Source organism: Urocitellus parryii, chromosome 15 (genome assembly GCF_045843805.1).
Source record: "Urocitellus parryii isolate mUroPar1 chromosome 15, mUroPar1.hap1, whole genome shotgun sequence".
NCBI lineage: Eukaryota > Metazoa > Chordata > Mammalia > Rodentia > Sciuridae > Urocitellus > Urocitellus parryii.
In genome coordinates, this window is record NC_135545.1 from 57,724,259 (window position 1) to 57,742,869 (window position 18,611).

The 18,611-nt window shown below is 57.2% G+C and overlaps 2 protein-coding genes across 2 annotated transcripts; one reads left to right on the forward strand and one right to left on the reverse strand.

Annotated features, from left to right (window-relative positions):
• The first annotated feature begins 258 nt into the window (after positions 1-258).
• Dpep1 (dipeptidase 1) lies at positions 259-5,881 on the forward strand. Its single transcript, XM_026401929.2, has 10 exons — positions 259-362; positions 3,429-3,561; positions 3,749-3,881; positions 4,002-4,152; positions 4,321-4,390; positions 4,879-5,055; positions 5,138-5,222; positions 5,305-5,380; positions 5,493-5,628; positions 5,714-5,881. The coding sequence occupies exons 1-10, from the start codon at positions 259-261 to the stop codon at positions 5,879-5,881; spliced, it is 1,233 nt and encodes a 410-aa protein (XP_026257714.1).
• Positions 5,882-8,872: 2,991 nt separating this feature from the next.
• Positions 8,873-18,577, reverse strand: Chmp1a (charged multivesicular body protein 1A). The gene is made up of 7 exons (XM_026401834.2): positions 18,496-18,577; positions 15,619-15,638; positions 13,920-13,997; positions 12,453-12,599; positions 11,887-12,015; positions 11,141-11,328; positions 8,873-10,450 (listed from the first exon to the last, which is right to left on the reverse strand). The coding sequence occupies exons 1-7, from the start codon at positions 18,500-18,502 to the stop codon at positions 10,429-10,431; spliced, it is 591 nt and encodes a 196-aa protein (XP_026257619.1). The 5' UTR covers positions 18,503-18,577; the 3' UTR covers positions 8,873-10,428.
• Positions 18,578-18,611: the final 34 nt, after the last annotated feature.

Below are 18,611 nucleotides of genomic sequence, written 5' to 3' on the forward strand. Positions count from 1 at the left end.
CTTTCTAGGCTCACCACTCCTCGGCCTGGACAGCAGTGCCAGCCCTCAGTCTCCAAGCATCCATTCTACCCCCTCCAAGGGTAGGCGCTGGTTACTCATTGAACACCCGAGCTGTAAAGGAGAGCCCGGGGCCATAACCACCCGGAGCAAAGGCCTCTGCGCTCCTCCTGGCAGGTGGAGGGCGGCTGTCCTCGGTCGGCACAGGTCAGCCAGGACAGACACCAGGGCAACCTGGAAGCAGATCCCCGGGGCCTTGCAATGTGGACCAGCTGGTGGCTCTGGCCCCTGGTGGCCGTCTGTGCTGCAGACTCATTCCGGAACGAGGCGGAGAGGATCATGCGGGACCTGCCTCTTGTCGATGGGTGAGTGACCGCCTGCCTCAGCCAGGCTCACACGCCACCGGAGCCTCGGTTTCTCCATCGCGTGGCCCTTGCCCTTCACTGGTCTGAACTTCGTGGAGTCTCCCAGGGCCCCCAAGGGCCTCAGCAGAGGGGCCTGTAGGCTGGGCTGGCGGAGGCAGGGCCAGACCCCCAGCTCCTGGGGCTCCTATGGCTCAGAGCTGGTGATACAGCGCCCCGCAGCCTGACTCCATCTCTGTGTGTCCAGGTAACAAGGCAGTGTCCCCTGCCTGGGCCTCAGATTCCCTGAAAGCTGCAGGCAAGGGTGGAGTCCAGCCACTCCGGGGACATGTGTCTGGCTCTTCCCCCAAACACTGCCAGACCCCAATGCCCCCTCACAGCCTCGTGGAACACAGGGTGCCCCTCTGCTGCTGTGAGTCCTCTGACCTCCTGCTGCCCTCCAGCTTCAGCAGGCTGCTTAGAGCCTCTCTCCTGCCTCCAAGGATGAGGCCCCTCTGGCTGTCCCTTTGCCCCCATGCTGGGTCACCCTGGACACCTCTGACGCACATGCCCTCCCGACCCCGGGTCCTCTGCCGTCATCCCCTTCCTGGGTGCCGCGGCCACACTTCCCACTGTCCCTGCACTGCAGCTGGGCCCTGGCTGCTGGGCCCTCCCTGAGCTGTGGAGGACCCTCCCCACATCCCAGCTGAGTTGCTGAGCAGGGACTCACTGGGGTCTAGTCCGGCAGGGTCATGGGGGCCTAATGGATGCTGTGCTCGCCCCTGCTCCCGAGGCACCTCTGTGGGAAGAGAAGGGAAGCCCAGACGCCTCCATCCCGGCTCCAGGGAGCGGAGGCCATTCAGGAAAGGAGGGCAGGCTGCCATGGGGCCAGGGTGTCCCTTCCCCACCCTCCCTCCTGCCCTCTGGCCCAGCTTGTCTGGGTCTCCGGCCAGGGCAGAGGACCAGGTCCCCAGGTCTCTGATATCTGGAAGGGAGTGACCAGGCCCTCCTGGGCACGCCAGGTGGGGGGAGGGCTGCAGAGGACTCCACTGTCGGGAACGTTTCTCCCTTCTAGGGGCACAGGGCAGCTGGGCAGAAAGAGGGCCTGAGTTCAGCTGGGGGCTGTCCAGAGCCCACATGAGGATAAGGTGGCCTAGAGAGGGACAGAATGCCAGGGAGCTGGGCTTGGGGGTCTGGGGTGGTCCAAAGAGGGAGGGAGCCAGGACGAGTCTCAGTAGAGTCAAACCACTAGTCCTGGATCAGTCCACATGAGCTGCACTGACCACTGGGAGACCCAGACAAGTGGTCCCCACAGCCGAGAAGTCCAGGGGGGTCCTGCCATGGCACCCCTGTGCAGGACTCTGTGGGGCCACCCTGCCCACAGCTGCCCCAGGGGCCAGCAAACTGCCATCTGCCCAGGATAGTTTCTGGGACCTGTCACAGGACAGAACTCAGCCACAGGGCCACACCCAGCTACCAGAGTCGGGGAGGCATCTCTGTTCCAGCTGGCCAGGTGCCTGCCAACACTGTGGGGCATTGTTTCCAGGAAAAAGAGGAAGCTCCCTGCCCCCTGCTGGACCCCACCCAGGACCCCTGAATGAGGAGAGGTTATCCACTGCCTGGAACTGCAATCTGAGCAGCCTAGGCAGAGGGGCCGGCCCTGCCCTCCCCGGTGGGGTCCCCTCCTGCAGAGTGGGCAGAGCCTGAGGCCCCGGGGGAGTGAGGGCGGGCAGCTACCCTCGCCCCCGCCCGCCCAGGGTGCTGCTCTTTCCTGCTGGGAGAGCCCAGGGGCTGTGCCCTCACCCGCCCACTTCTCCTCTGGACCCTTGTGTCCTGGTCGCCCCAGGAGGAGCTCGGCCACAGTCCATCTGCCCAGTCCCTCCCACGTTCTTAGAAGTCCTTGATTTTGAGAAATCACACCCTGTGGCAGGTGCCCTCCAGGGGCCCAGTGGGGTCCCCAGACCTGTCCTGGGGAGGGACTTTCACAGGCGTGCCCAGGGAGGCTCGTTCCCAGGAGGGCACTTGGGTGGGCAGCCTGGAGGGGCACCACATTCTGAGACCCTGAGGTGTGGCTGTGGCTGACCACAGCCTTGAGGAGGACAGCGGGGACAGCGATCCCTGAGATCGTGTGGCCTGTGGGACGGTGAGCCTCTTGGTGGGTGTAGTGGTGCTCCGTGGTGTCCACACCTGGACTGCTCTCCTCAGTGTCCACACGCCTGCATTAATGGTCACTCACTTGCCCCAGGCTTCACTCTGAGGATGACACCACGGCATTCCCATGTGGCAGCCCAGCCAGCTGGGGCACAGAGGGGAGGGAGCTGGAAGTCGTCGGGGGCCAGTCCTGGGGAAGGGGACGTGGAGCCTGAAGCCCCGGCCACAAGTCCCACGGCCCAGACAATCACAGCAAGGCCTGGGCCTCCAGAGAGTCTCCTTAGCCGTCTGGTGCCGATAAACTGGACACGGGCAAGTCCCAGCTCAAGGGATGCCAGGCTACTCCCAGCCTCTGCTGGGGCCCAGGGTCTAGGACTCAGCCCTGGGGCTGCTGGGCCACCAGAGGAGGGCCCTGGCAGAGCTCCCTCAGCTGCCCGCTCCTGACACACCCTCTCCCAAGGCTCTTGGGGACCTCAGTCCTTGGGAGGCACAGGAGGATCTGTGGAAATGGGCACAGGACTCTTCCCTAGGGATAGAGTCAGCAGAGGGGCCCTGTACCCCCCAAATCCTGCCCCTGATGCTCTGCTCCCTGGTAGAATGGGGCCAGTTGTACCCCACACCCCACCTGGTTTAATCTTCAGACCGAAGATGGTCAGCCTCATCCAGGTGGCACCTCGGGCACCCACCCCCAGACACTGGGAGGCGGAGGATGGCCTGTTCTCTCCTCCTGGAGGTGGGGCCAGCCCAGCTACTCCCTGGCCTAGAGGTGGGCCCAGCTGGGTGCTCACCTGAGTGCAGGTAGGTTAGCCCCTCCCTGGCCTGGCTCTAGCCCTGAGTCTGGGAAGCAGGAAGGAGAGAGTGGACAGCTGTGGCCAAGGAATCAGAAGCCGCACCTTCAAGTGGCCACTCTGACTATTGGACCCCTTCCTGGCTCCCCAGGCACAATGACCTGCCCTGGCAGCTGCTGAATCTGTTCAACAACCAGCTGCTGGACAAGAGGGCCAACCTGACCACACTGGCTGACACCCACACCAACATCCCCAAGCTGAAGGCTGGCTTTGTGGGGGGCCAGGTACGCACCCCCACTGGCCCCAAGCTGGCAGTCCCCATCCCCTGGGGGCCTGGCTGAGGCAGGGCCTTGCCGGTGGAGGTGTGGCCTCTGGGTCCAGGGGGCCACGGGCTCTTGCAGCTTCCAGGAGGGATGGGGGACCAGATGCCTGAGGCCCGGTGCCACCAGCTCCTGCCCCCTGTCCCTCTAGTTCTGGTCTGCATATCTACCTTGTGAGACTCAGAACAAGGACGTGGTGAAGAGGACACTGGAGCAGATGGACGTCATTCAACGCATGTGCCAGATGTACCCCGACGACTTGCTGTGTGTCACCGATAGTGAAGGTGGGCCCTGGCCTGGCCTGAGCCTCCAGCTAGGCTTGGTGGTGGAGGGGCAGGGGCAGGAGTAGGAGGTGGTGCTGCTCAGGTGCCAGCACCGTGCCCCTCCACCCTGGCTCTCCTCAGGCATCCGGCGGGCCTTCAGGGAGGGGAAGGTGGCCAGCCTGATCGGTGTGGAGGGCGGCCACTCCATCGACAGCAGCCTGGGTGTCCTGCGGGCCTTCTACCAGCTGGGGATGCGATACATGACCCTCACTCACAACTGCAACACACCCTGGTAAGGGTCCCCGCTGTGGCCACTGAGGTCAGGAGGTAGCATCAACCCACCCCCACCACCAACGGTCTCCTTCACCCCCTGTGAGTCCCAGGCCCAGCCTGGTCTGCCAGGCAGGTGTGGCAGGCCCGGACCCCTGCCCCGCTCCTAAGACACCTGCTCTTTCTCCAGGGCTGACAACTGGCTGGTGGATGATGGAGTCGACAAGGCTCAGAGCCAAGGGCTGTCAGACTTCGGGCAGGTGAGGGGGTGGGGGACGTGCCACAGATCCCTGGGAGAAGGCAGAGGTCCAGGGAGAACAACCAGGACAGGTACCCAACCCTCAGGACCTTGGTTTCCTTGTCCATACAATGCAGCTAGCTTACCCAGGGCTGGGCTCACGGGGCCCCCTGGCCTTCAGAATGCTGATCCCGAGGCCCCCAACTTCCAGCCGCTGAGGGTCAAGTGACACCAGACTCCACTCCCAGGCCTGGGCCTTGGGTGCAGGGAATGGCCCCACCCTGTCCTTGGCTTTGGGTGCTGGGAGTGGCCCTGCCCTGTCCTTGGCTTTGGGTGCTGGGAGTGGCCCTGCCCTGTCCTTGACTTTGGATGGTGGGAGTGGGCCTGCCCTGTTCTTGACTTTGGATGGTGGGAGTGGGCCCGCCCTGTCCTTGACTTTGGATGGTGGGAGTGGGCCCGCCCTGTCCTTGGCCTTGGGTGCTGGGAATGGCCCGGTCCTGTCTCCCACAGCAAGTCGTGAAGGAGATGAACCGCCTGGGCATCATGATTGACCTGGCTCATGTGTCAGTGGCCACCATGAAGGCTGCTCTGAAGCTGTCCAAGGCACCGGTCATCTTCAGCCACTCCTCGTCCTACAGCCTGTGTAGGCATGCCCGGAACGTGCCAGACGATGTGCTCCAGATGGTGGTGAGGGCCCGGGGTGTGGTGGGAGTCCCAGCCTGTCTCCCAGCGGGTCCTCCCCAACTCAGCCTCCCCTCTCCCGGGGCAGAAGGAGACGGGCAGCCTGGTGATGGTGAACTTCTACAACTACTTTGTCTCCTGCTCGGAGGGTGCCAACCTGTCCCAGGTGGCTGGTAGGTGGGGGTGTGGACCTCCCTGGGGCTGCTCAGGGCAGGGCCTGGCTCAGGGCCCAACACCTGCCCTGCCCACCGACAGACCACCTGGACCACGTGAAGAAAGTGGCAGGAGCAGGAGCCGTGGGCTTCGGCGGGGACTATGATGGTGTGACCAGGTAAGGGCTGTGACCTCATCCTGTGATCACAGTCCCATCAGTGGGTCCCCGGGGGCTCGGAGGGAAAGCGTGTCCGGGTGCAGCAGAATCCACTTCTTTGGCCTGGACACAGGCTCCCGGTGGGGCTGGAGGACGTGTCCAAGTACCCAGACCTGATCGCGGAGCTGCTCAGGAGGCAGTGGACAGAGGAAGAGGTCAGGGGTGCACTGGCCAACAACCTGCTGAGAGTCTTCGAGGAAGTGGAGAAGGTGAGGACAGGGTGGCTACCTATGTCCGTCCCGCCCCCTCCCGTCTGCCCCTGCCAGGCAGGCTGCCCAGCCCATCTGTCCCCAGGTGAGCAACCACAGCGAAACTCCAGAGGAGACGCCCATCCCTCTGGACCAGCTGGGCGGCTCCTGTAGGACTCAGTATGGCTACTCAGCAGCCCCCAGGCTCCACCACCAGCCAGGGGCCCTGCTGGCCTTCCTGGTCCCTCTGCTCTTCGGCCTGCAGCCCCTGTGACTCTTTAGGGCTCCTGGGATCCAGGAAGACAGGCTGGTCTAAGAGCGCCAGGCCCGACCTCTCCTCTGCAAGCCGCTGGGATTGCTGGGGGGGAGGGGACAGCCCAGGACAGCACACAGTAGACTCAATAAAAGCAGCAGCCCCTTGAGATCCCAGGTGTGTGTCGTCAGACCCTAGGCCCTGGAGGGTCTGCTCCTGAGCACTGGGAGCACAGGTCTGTGAGAACAGAACCTGAGTCCCGGGGGGTACGGGCCAGAGGGAGCCCAGGAACTCTGAAAAAGGGCTGTGCAAACATTGTTTATGGTCTTTTAAAAATACAGTCCAGCTGGGCACAGCGATACATGCTGTCATCTCAACAACTTGGGAGGCTGAGGCAGGAGGATCACAAGTTCTGGGCCAGCCTCAGGAACTTAGCAAGACCCTGTCTCAAAACAAAAACTAAAAAAGGCTGGGGATGTAGCTAAGTGATTGAGCACACGGAGTTCAACTTCCAGGACCAAACCAACAAACAGAAGACCATCATGGTCCAGGAGGCTCCATGACTACCTCCCACATGGCCTCTGTGTACTCATCTAGTCTGACACTCATGCACACGCCTCTGCTTGTACACAGACATAACTGCCACCCACCGCCAGCAGGTGTGGTTCTGCAGACCTGAGAGGAGGCCCTGGAACTTGCCTTTGTAAATAATTCCCTTGGCTCAGCCTCTTTGGATAGGTGGGACCATGAGGTCTAAGCAGAGGGGCTCCAGGGCCCTGCCAGGTCATCATGCATTTTGAACAGCAGACCCGCAAGGACAGAGGAGGTCTCAGTTGACCTGCCCAGCACTGACCTCTTTATCAGGCAGACAGGCTCAGAGCCTTCCCCTGAGGCCACTGGGGTGTGCCAAGGTGATAAATCTCAGGAGGAACAGCACAGGGAGACCCAGGCAGACCACCGCTGCACCTTCTGGCCAGAGCTGCAGGCCGCTCCCCCTGGACCCATTGGCAGCACCTCTGCCCAGCACCTCAGGCCCCACCCAGCCCACAGGGTGCACGTTCCTTTCCATCCGACTTCCCTGGGAGAAGACCAGGTAGAGGGTGACCAAAGCCCTTGGGGGCTGAGTACAGGGTCATCTGATTGGGTCTGGAGTCCCCCACATGCCACATGCCACAGTGGGGGCAAGCAGGCCCGTGCCTAGGGATGGAGCCACTGGCACAGAATGCAGCTCAGTCGCCTCTTTACCTCTCAGCACATCCAGCGGAGCAGTGGTCTCCCAGGGATCCAGGCCTTCTGAAGGGGCATTTGCTGATTACTGAGGGTCAACTTAATGTTAAAGGGGAAAACAGTCCGGCAGGGGTTCCGTCCAGAGTTCTGCAGAGGTATAACCCTCACTTGGCTAGCTGGGAAGTGCTTTCTCACAAGCAAGGCAGCAAGCCCTGAGCTGAGGCCACACTGCCACCCTTACAACTCAGGCTGAGGCAGGAGGATCCAGGCTTCCGGCCAGTCACAGCAACTCAGCGGGATCCCCCCTCAAGAGAAAACTAAAGGGCTGGGGTTGTGGCTCAGCGTAGAGTGGTTGTCTCACGAGTGTGAGGCACAGGGTTTGATCCTCAGCACCACATAAAAATAAAAAGTAAAAAAGATATTGTGTCCATCTACAACTAGAAAAATATTAAAAAATAAAAAAACAAAGCTAAAGAGGCTAGGGGTGTGGCTCAGTGGCAGAGCCCCACTGGGCTCGTCCTGTGCGGCCACGCTGGCTCCACAGAGCCCTGACCCACACGAGGGTCTCACCACAGCACCCAGAGGGACACACCTGCCTGCCCTCCAGGCACTTCTGATCTGGAGAGCGCTTCCTGCTCACCACCTTACTTTTCGGTCATCCCTCATCCTAATGATGTGGTGTGGGCTGAGACGGGAACAGGGCAGTGGGTGCGGAGGGCTGACCCAGTGTCCAGAGTGAGCCGGTCTCACCTCACTGCAGGAATTCCCCCTGCCTCGGGCCTCCTACTCAGTCATAGGGCCCTACTAGCATCTGGAGGACTATACAGTGTTCTAACCAGTGACCACACCCCAGACAGCCTGCCTTCAGGCAGCCTGACCTCCATATACCCTGTGCTGGTGCAGGTGACCACCACATGCGCTTGCACGCCCTTTGGCTGCAGGGCTAGATGGTAGTGAAGCTGGGCGGGGCTCCACATAGGGACCCTGACTCCAGGGCGCCCCCTTGCAGCCAACCCCTGCTTTTGGAGGTTCATCTCTAGCCAGCACAAGCCACGGCCGCCTGGCTGCACACTGTCTCTGTGCCCTTTCAATAGAGCACTTCCTTTCTTGTTATAATCTGACTCACCTTCAAGCTCTTTTCTGTGACGGGGTCAAGAAGCTGAAAAGGTCTGCGTGGAGACCTCCTTAAACCCCTGCCTGGTGGCACACCGTCTTCTGTAACAGGAGCACCCACCAGGGGTGGGCAAGTCCTGGGCACAGGCTGCAGAGGTGGCTGGGGTGCAGGCGGGTTTCTTGGCTGTGCCTCGCAGTGTGGCACCTGCCAGCTCTCTCCTTGAAGGACCTGCATCTGGCTGTCCCAAGCTCCTGCCAGGACAAGACGGAGGCCACGGGAGATGTGGCTGGAAGCCATGGGGCTTCTGGGGCAGGGGCAGGTCCCCTCTCCTCTGCAGGCACAGTGCAGGGTGGGAAGGCTCCCACAATGGAATGCAGATGAAGGGATTTACCAGAAAGGTGACCGCCACCCTGAGAGGGCACGGGGAATGAGGCTGGCGTGCAGACCAGAGGGGAACGCCCTCTGCTGGCAAGGGGTGTGGCTCCACTCCCCACTGAGAGGTGACCGTGAGGGCCAGGCTCGCACTGCAAGATGACACAAACAAGAACTGGACACAGAGGGGCCTGTGTCTGCTCTAGCAGCAAGGTGCCTCCTGGCAGCATGCTGAAGGCTTCAGGTAGTGACAGGAACTGGCTTCAGACCAAAGCAAAGCTCAAAGCAGATTACAGGCATCAATTTATTTACTTACAACAGCATTTTAGGAAAAAGGCAAACACCCACCCTCCTCTGGTGAACCAGCCCCAGGACCCCTGCAGGCCAGTGCTACCCAGACCTCTGCACCGCAGTGCACCTGCGGCGGGGCTCCGGGGGCTCCCTGAGGCTGTTCCCCAGGAGCCATCAGCTCTCCTCTCCACACCCAGCATGCAGGTCAATTTCCAGAGTCCCAGTGGGACCACAACCAGACAGTGCCTCGACCAACCCCTTCCCCCAGCACCACCCACTGTACGGATACCAGGGCTCCACGTCCAGAACAGAGCCCAGGGCAGTGTGCTCTGGTCAGAGCTGCCACATCTCTGAACTTGAACATGGGTCTTTTGGGTGGGCAACACTGGTCCCCCACACCCATGCTGAGAAAACTAGGCCCCGGCTTTCTACTTTGGCAAAAAACCCCAAAAAACAAACAAACAAAAAAACCCAAACCCTAAGAACTTTGATGGCATTAAGTAAACTTTAGGAAACAGAAAAAGCAAGACAGCAGCTGGTGCCCAGCCCTCGCGGCCTCCCCGCACGTCTCCTGTGGCTCCTGCAGCAGCCCTCCAAGAGCCTGCAGTGGCCCTCAAGGCCACTGTCCCAGCTCCCTTCCACAGCCACTCTGGCATCCAAGCTGAGGAGGCAAGTGGGGCAGTGGCCAGGGGAGTGCCCGCTAATTTACAGTGAAAGACAAAACTGTGGCACCCACTGAGGAGTGGGAGGCACTGGCAAAGGCCCTAGGAAAGAGGTCATGTGGCTGGAGGAGCCTGGAGTTCTGGTGGGCGCTGTGGGAGACAGAGCTCAGACCCAGTGGCCCAAGGTACCTCCAGAGGCAGCTGCCCAGCAAGGATGAGAACCCCAGGTAGGCACACCTGGACCTGGACCTGGATGACTGTTCTGTCCGGGGGACTGGGCACCTCTAAGAACCGAGGGAGGCGAGGGCAGGAGGCCCCAGCAGGGCTCAGCCAGCTGTAGTAAGGCCAAGACCCCAGCCCTGAACCACAGAAGAAGGTCATCATCTGTAAATGCCCAGCAGAGTGTCAGCGGTGCTGGACACAGGTCCACAGGCACCTTCTTGTGGCAGGTTGTCTGTCAAGGGGGAGGCCTCCAGGAGCTGCCTGGCACAGGGGTGGCCCCAATCCCCACTGGCTGACAGTAGGCAGCAGGGATGCAGCCCCTGGAGCATGAGGGCCCCACAGCACTGGGCTCAAGTCCACACACATCCTTTGGCCAGTCCCATCAACTCTGCACAGTGAAGGGCCGAGGGCAGCATGCCAGGCTCCAGGGTCCGCCCAGAGTCACAAAGCTACCCACACCAGTGTGCATAAACTCAACACCAGGATGCAGACCCACTGTCCGACCTAAGAGGAACAGGATCAGTTCTGAGCCCACCCTGGTCCGGCAGGCAAGAGGAGCTGAGAGGCCATGGCTGCCGGTGGCAGCTCTGCAGGATCAAAAGGTGAGGGACAGTGGGGAGGAAGGACAGGAGCCTCCAGCACATCACAGAGCAGGGGAGCCAGTGCACGTAGAGGCGCAGTTAATTCCTCAAGGCAGCCAACCTGGGAAACCAACAGAGGGTCATGTGAGACAAGAAAGGCAAGGGCCAGGGGAACACTGTGTCCACATGTCAGACGCCTGCTCAGCCAGATGCCCCCACCCCGAGCTCATGATCCTTTCCTCAGTTTTAGCTTCCTAAGGTCATCCTGAGACAACAGGAGTAAAAACACCAGAAAACAGCCAAGTACCACCAGCTACACTTAGGAAAAGCAGATTTCCTTTCCCAGCCTAGTCCTAGGGATTGAACCCCAGGTGCTCTACCGTTGAACTAGATCTCCAGCCCTCTTGATTTTGAGAGACAGGGTCTCAAAGAGGCTGGTCTCAAATTTGTGATTCTCCTGATTGAGCCTCCCAAGTAGCTTTGATTACAGGTGTGTACAACTGCATTCAGCCAAGATTCCCCTTTCTGAAGTGAGCTGTGTACACACAAACCTGTGATGCCACATCAGACACCAACTGCCTTCTATGCAGGGCTGACCACAGGCAGATGAAGAGGAGACATGTTTGAGAGCCCAGATAGGAGTGTTCCTTGAGCTGAAGATCCACCACCCACACTAACATTCTGACTGCAGGGAGGAGGACAGACCCTTCTGTGCCCAGCCTCAGCCCAAACTGCCTTTAGTGTCTCCAACTTGTATCTGCCTTCACAGCACAGAGCACAGGCGGACGGCTGCTCCAGGGCACCACCCTACCTCCGGGACAGCTGGTCCTCCTGGCTGCGAACAGAGCTCTCCCCCACCGCGGAGGCACCCTCAGGCAGCTGGCTGAGCTGGTCCAGCACCTCTAGGCCGTTCTCCTCAGCAATCTGCACAATGAGGCTGTCCACCTGCTCCTGAGGTGTGGTGAGTGTGGTGGCTGAGCTCATGGAGTCCTCCATCACCTGGGGGCGGAGCACATTCTGGTCAGGCGGGGAAAGGCTACAGCAGCCTTCCACAGCCCCACAGGGCCCTCCTCATTTTTCATTCTCCACCCACATGCGCCTTCTCAGGCCAACATTTTCAGGATGCTCTCTGCTCCCTCACCCCTTCCTACCACTCCTTTATTTTGTTCCCCTACTGTGCACACGAGTGCTGAGGGCACTATCTACAACTCTGTGTGCTCATCTATCACCCTCCTGGTCCTCCCTACATTCCCTCTCGGGGTCCTGGCAGGGACCACCTCAAAGGACTCTCACGAGACACAGTGGCCTGTAATCCCAGTGACTCGGGAAGCTGAGACAGGAGGATCATGAGTTCAAAGCCAGCCTCAGCAATAGTGAGGCGCTAGGCAACTCACTTTTATTTAGAGACCTTGTCTCTAAATAGAATGCAGAATAGGGATGCGATGCGGCTCAGGAGTCGAGTGCCCCCGAGTTCAATCCCCAGTACCAAAAAAAAAAAAAAAGACTCTCGGCGACAAGGGACTGAGCACCCTCCAGCCCTCCCACAGCACTACATACCGATGTGTGCACATCCAGATTCTGCACCTGCTGCTCAAACCTGTCCATCACGGCAGAGACCTTCTGCAGGTCCATGGTGCTCAGGGCCTTATCCAGTGCTTTGGTTACCTGTGCCATGTTCTTCGTCACCTGGGACGAGAGAGGGTTGGGGAAGGGAACAGGATTAAGGTGAGCAAGGGTTTTCCTCCAAGAACATGTCCTCTGAGCTCCGATGAGAGCCCAGGTCCTTAGCAAATGCTGTCAACTGAACGCACAAGCACATGGCCACTTACGGGACAAGGAGGACATGGTGGAGCTGCAAGCCTACACCTCTTCCAGAGGGGCCCTGCTGTGAAACTAAGGGGTCTAGTGAGAGTCCCAAGATCAGCTGGGACAAGTCTGGCCACAAGGCTCTGCGTCTGGTGCTGTCAGAGGACTCCAGCCCACTTTCCTGTGTCCAGCCAGTACTCCCCATGCCTCAGCCTTTGCTGACCCAGCTTCCCTACACTCTGGGCTGCCCCAGACCAGCCACCAGATCCTGTTCCTGCTTTAGTCAGCACAAGCGCAACCAGGACCCTAGCACTCACCCCCTTCATGGTCACGGCCATCTGCACCTTGGAGGTTACTGCATCCACACGGGACGCCATGCGGAGCCAGTTCACACCTTCATTCTTCTTGCGGATGGCATTCTCAGCATAGACTCGGGCACACTCCACATTCTTCTGCTGAAGGGCCTGATTCAAGGGGAAAAGTTTATAGGGGAAATTGGTAGTTTGTCTGCACACTGGCTAGGAGGAGCCTGGTGACACCCTCTCCAGGGGGTCGTTTGCTAACATGGAGTGGGGAGGCCCTTCAGTCCCAGGTACACTCATCAACAGCGTTTGTGGGGGCCAGGGTGTGGCTCAGTGGTGGAGCCCTTGCCTTGAATGCAAAGGCCCTGGGTCCCATCCTTAGTGCATTCCCCCCAACCCCTGCATCTGTGAGCTTTGTATAACTGTGATGTCTAAGCCTCAAGCCCACTTAGGAGCATGGGTTGAGCCCAAGGGTGGATGATGCAGTAGGCCCTCCAGAGTGGTTGGCCTGCTGCAGCTCACCCCAGCCACTGCTGCACAGAAGCAGAGGAGAGAGGCAGAGGCACTGAGTCCAAAGTAGATGCCACTGCTGCAGGAATGGCACAGGTCACTATCACATAGACTGTGGCCAGCTGCCTGGGAAGCCAAAATCAACATCCCTGAAGCCACTTCCACCAAGGAGGCAAGGTTTTCTCGTTGTTTTGGTGCTGGGAGTTGAGCCCAAGGGTGCTCTACTGCTGAGCTCCATTCCTGCCTTTTACTTTCATTGTGATATGTGATCTCCCTAAGTTGAACAGGCTGGCCTCGAATTTGCAATCCTCTTACCTCGGCTTGCCACAGAGCTGGGATTATGGGTGTGCATCAGTGCACCTGGCTTTTTTTGAATTTTTTTTTTTAAACAGTGCTGGGGATTGAACCAATGGCTTCCTGCATGCTAGGCAAGTGCTCTACCACTGAGCTATATCCCCAGACAAGGAAGTAATGTAAGTAAAGTTTCAATGGAAGTTCCACCAAAAGCAAGGGTCCCCAACATTCTTTCTGCCCTGCCTTCTCAGGGTTCTCCCAGGAGAGGCCCCCAGAGAGTCTCTAGCCCTACCACACCCCATGGAGGCCCACTGTACCCTTGCCCAAAACCTGATGCCCTGGACACCAGCTCTGCAGAAAAGAATGATGAGATCATACAGGGACAGGTAGAGCCCACTTCCTGTATTTAGGGCAAAGCAACTTCAGAATATCAGAGGAGTGACAGGATGGACATTCAAAGAGAACCAGCAGAGGCTATGCACTCATCTTCCCATGTGCACACCCCACGGGTCAGGAAGGTAGAGTCAGGAACTGCCCCTTCTCCCAAGACTGCTGGTCTCAGATATGGAAGTGAATATGGCAGGGATCAGAAGCCACAGTGCGGTTCTAGAAGACAGCATCAGAATAGAACAGAAAAGCATGGAGAAGGCAGAACCAGAAGCTGGACATGTCGCACACCTTCTTCACTTTGGCCTGCTCCGCCTTGGAGTCCTTCTCTGCCTTCTTGGCTAGCTTCTCCAGCTGCTTCGCTGTGAACTGAGGAGAAACCAAGACATTCTGAGCTGAACGCCTGAGGTCCACCCTCCAAGTCCCGCTCCCCAATCCCTCCACCTCTGCCACCCTGGACTGGCCGCAAGTTGAGAAGGCAGAAAGCCCACCATCATGGGGTTGAGACTGCAATAGCTTGAGGAAGGAGATGCCCTCTGACAGGTTTTCTAAAACATTTGTCTTCTCCCCAAACATCCTAATCCAAGCCCTTCCCCAGAATGTAAGGCTGACGCCAATTCCTGCTTATGTAAGGCTTCCAACTTGTTTCAGGACACCCCCAAATAGTAACACATAATTCTAGATAAAAATACTAAAGATGCCAGGTGCAGTGGCGCATGCCTGTAATCCCCATGGCTCAGGAGGCTGAGGCAGGAGGTACTGAAGTTCAAGGATAGCCTCAGCAATGTAGTAAGGCCCTAAGCCACTTAGCGTGGCCCTGTCTCAATACAAAAAATAAAAAGGGCTGGGGATGTAGCTCAATGACAAAGTACCCCTGGTACCAACCCAACTAACCCTGGTACCAACCCATCCAACCAATAAAACCCTCAAAACCCATGGGCTGGGGATGTAGCTCAGTTGGTAGTGCTTGCCTCGCATGCCCAAAGCCCTGGGTTCAATCACCAGCACCACAGAACAACAACAACAAAACCTCTCAAAACCTGAAAATATAATTTCCACAGAATACTTGTGCAGACAGATCCCAGAAACCTGATTGTCCTGCTACCACCACTACCAGGATGCGTGTCCCCAGGACCTCTGCAGCTGCCTGGTGCCAAAACCAGTCCTAGCCACTGCCACCACTGCTAGGGGCCTGGCTTACTGGTCTTCCATGCAACTGATCCCCTGAGGGCCTGTGCCCCCAGCAGCAGTACTTCACAAAGACTTGGTGTGAGGTGAGGCCACTCGAGAGCTCCATGTGGTAGTCTGTGGACTCCATTCCTGCCCAACCTCAGTCCAGTGAGAAAAAAGATACTGTTAACCTTAATGATGAAGTGTGGGTCCTTTAAAGGAAAAGTGAGGAACGAGCCTGGGGTTATCAGAAAGCTGAAAACACCACCCCAACACAAGGGGCACCATCCACAGTTCTCTGATAGTGACTTTCAAGCATTTCAGGCCACAGCTTAATTGCTTAGCAGGACCATCAAGGCATAACCATAACACCAAGCTTGTTTCTTTTTTTTTTTTTTTTTTTTTTTGAGAGAGAGAGAGAGAGAGAGAGAGAGAAGGGAAAGAATTTTAATATTTATTTATTTTTTTTTTAGTTCTCGGTGGACACAACGTCTTTGTTTGTACGTGGTGCTGAGGATCGAACCCGGGCCGCACGCATGCCAGGTGAGCACACTACCGCTTGAGCCACATCCCCAGCCCCCAAGCTTGTTTCTTGAGATATAATACACTCAGTCTTTCATGGATGAGCTAGAGTGATCTACTGCCAGAAAAGAGGAATCAATTAATATTGCACAGAGCCAGCTCAACAACTTGTCTTTGGTCAGCAGTCTGAGCAGTTGTCCCAACTCTGTTTCTAGGATTCTGAGTGTGACTTGTACCATCTGTCCCCATTTGCTCATCGCCAGGACAGGGCTGGGGCAAATGGTCATTTAATACATACCTTCAACTGGAACAGGGTATCTGCAAAGAAAGAGAACAAGGTTTGAGGACTGCATGTTCATGAAACATGACAAGCAGCAAGTCCAACAAACAGATGGGCTCACTGAGACCCCTGCAGACACTAGGAGCTTGCACAGAACCCAGACCTGACAGCACTGGCTAGGGCCTGAGCACGAGTCAGAAGATACACTGGTGGCCAGCTCCAGCCCCTTGCTAGCCGCAGGGCTGTAATCAACACAGACCCTCCCTTAGCCAGTGTCCTTTTTGAGAATGTGGGGTGGGTATGAGGACAGATCATGGAACGCAGGCAGCTCCTGGTCGTGGTGAAAACTTGAGATGGTGGTTTACAATTAATGCAACTTCACAAAAGACCCTTGGGATTCTTTCCCAACCTAATAATGTTCAGTACTTAACAGTCCATTTTGTATGTACTCAATCGTCCCAAAGGTAAATGGATCAAAATAGCCAAGTGATAACTGACTCCATGGCAGCTGCCATTTCTAAGCCATTGCTTCAGGTTACCTTGTTACCAGGTTACCTTGCCCGCCCACCCTGCAGACGGAGTGTCTGAACAAATCCACTGTTGCCCTAATTCACTGCCTGTTCACTACAACTCAAGGGCCAGGCAGATTCTGATTGATATAAATTTATTAAATTTCTAAATCCGGAGAGTTCAACCCCAGCACAGAAAGAGGGTTCTAGAGGGTTTACCTTAACTCAGAAGGAGAAACCTGAGTATTGGTTCCAAAAGGGTTTGCCCCTCCAGCCCAGAATGTGTGTCCCAAAGGATTCATCCTCTCCTGGCCTAGCATGAAAGTCCTGAGTGCTGGCTTCTGAAGGGTTCATCACCCCCCAGCCTTGAATGAAGATCCCAAGAACTGACTCCTGAAAGGTCACCCCCCTCAGCCCTGAATAAGGGTACATTCCACAGATGCAATCAAGGATCCCCTTTGAGTTCTGGGCACCTAGCAATCTATCTTTTCTCAGTACAGGGTCTGGTCGTGTGTGTGTGTGTGTGTGTGTGTGTGTGTGTATACATATATGTGTGTGTATGTATGTGTATATATATATATATATATTAGTACTGGGATTGAACCCAGGGGTGCTTAACCATTCAGCCACATCTCCAGTCCCATTTTAAATTTTATTGAGACAGGGTCTCGCTGAATTGCTAAGTGCCTCGCTAATCTGTTATCTGGCTTTGAATTCTTGACCCTCCTGCCTCAGCCTCCTGAGTAGTTGGGATTACAGGCATGTGCCACTGCGCCTGGCCAGGGCCTGGTCAACGCCAAAGCTGGCTTTGACTCTGGAAAACAAAGCTACCCTGATACATGGGCAAGCAAATCAGTGCCATGATGCCCAGTCCATCCCACTTGGCAAAATCCCCTCCCTTCCAGCCTCAGGGTCCTTATCCAGACTGCATGAACAAGACCTTGCAGAACAAACAGCTGGAGAAACTGGCTTAAGAAGGTTTCCTCCCCTTCAACAGATGAATGGATAAAGAAAATGTGGTACATATACACAATGGAAAATGAAAGAATGGCACTTGCAGATAAATGGATGGAATTGGAGAATGTAATACTAAGTAAAATAAATCAATCACCCAAAAAACAAAAGCCAAATGTTTTCTCTGATAAGCAGATGCTGATCCATAATGGGGCAAGGGGATAGGGAAGAATGAAGGAATTTTGATTTCTGTAGAGAAGAGTGAGGGGAGAGGTGGTACTGTGGGGATCGGAAGGATGGTAGAATGAGACAGACTTTATTACTCTAAATAAATGTATGTTTACACTACTGAAGTGACTCTGCACCATGTACAGAGGAATGAGAAGTTGTTCTCCATTTGTGTACAATGTGTCAAAATGCATTCTACTGTAAAATAAATTAATACATAATTTTTCAACAACAAAACATGTTTCCTCAAAAGAACCAGGAGAGCTTTTTCTTCAGGAGGGGGGCAGTTAGGTTAGGTGTTACCTCTCATCACTCCACGGTGGTCTATAAAGAATTCCAACACATTTTCTTCATGACAATGACATAGTTATATACTTTCTACCCAAGCATTTTGAAAAAAAAAAGTTTTAAAGTTTTAAATCACACTATCCCATAAATGTTTCTGCAAATGGAGGCAGCTTAATTTTGCCATTGATTCTTCTTGTTCTTTGGAATCCCTGGGCCCAGAGCACTCCAAAGTGAAGGCGGGCCAGGGAGTCAGACTGCCGGGGTCGGCGGTTCCCTTCCAACCTGTTTCCCCCCCTGCAGAATGGGGCGTATGGCTCCAGTTTCAAAACAGCTGCTGTTGAGGTCTGGGGCTTACCCCTGTGCCCGGCCCTCAGAGCTCTCTTCCTATTTCTCTGAGTGGGGTTCTGGGGTCACGGAGCGCCACTGCACCTTTCCTGGTACCCTCTGGCCAGGCATCCCAGGGCCCCAAAGGCAAAAGTTATGCCAAGTTTAGAGGAAAGGGGGCCTGGACTCCCCTGGGGATGCGAGGTCAAGACTTGGGGGGGGGTGTCTCCTGGTCAGCATGTGACCAGGGGTCGGGCCCAGGAGACGGTCTCCTGGTCGGGATGCGGGGTCGGGCCGGGGGCGGCGTCGGTGGGGATGTGGGGTCGGGCCCAGGAGACGGTCTCCTGGTCGGGATGCGGGGTCGGGCCGGGGGCGGCGTCGGTGGGGATGTGGGGTCGGGGCCCAGGAGACGGTCTCCTGGTCGGGATGCGGGGTCGGGCCGGGGGCGGCGTCGGTGGGGATGTGGGGTCGGGGCCCAGGAGACGGTCTCTCGGGTTGGGATGTGAGGTCGGGTCTCCCGGGCCCAGAGTGGGGTGGGGACCCGGGGAACAAACCCCAGGTCGGGGATCCGGAGTCCGCCGCCGCCCCTTACCGTCCATGGCCAGTCCGACAGCGGTAGCCCTGGGCCCGGCGCAGGCGACTCCACCCCACCTCTCTGCTACGCCGGGCGGGGACTTCCGGGTCGCGGCGCTTCCGGTCGTCAGGCGC

What these genes read in the sequence shown, in the direction of transcription:
- Dpep1 (XM_026401929.2), top strand. Translation starts at nt 259, where the DNA reads ATGTGGACCAGCTGGTGGCTCTGGCCCCTGGTGGCCGTCTGTGCTGCA. An exon ending in CACAACTGCAACACACCCTG is followed by an intron (nt 4,153 to 4,320) that starts GTAAGGGTCCCC and finishes CTCTTTCTCCAG; the next exon opens with GGCTGACAACTGGCTGGTGG. An exon ending in ACGATGTGCTCCAGATGGTG is followed by an intron (nt 5,056 to 5,137) that starts GTGAGGGCCCGG and finishes CTCCCGGGGCAG; the next exon opens with AAGGAGACGGGCAGCCTGGT.
- Chmp1a (XM_026401834.2), bottom strand. An exon ending in TGGCCGTGACCATGAAGGGG is followed by an intron (nt 12,016 to 12,452) that starts GTGAGTGCTAGG and finishes CTCTCGTCCCAG; the next exon opens with GTGACGAAGAACATGGCACA. An exon ending in ATCTGGATGTGCACACATCG is followed by an intron (nt 11,329 to 11,886) that starts GTATGTAGTGCT and finishes CTCCGCCCCCAG; the next exon opens with GTGATGGAGGACTCCATGAG.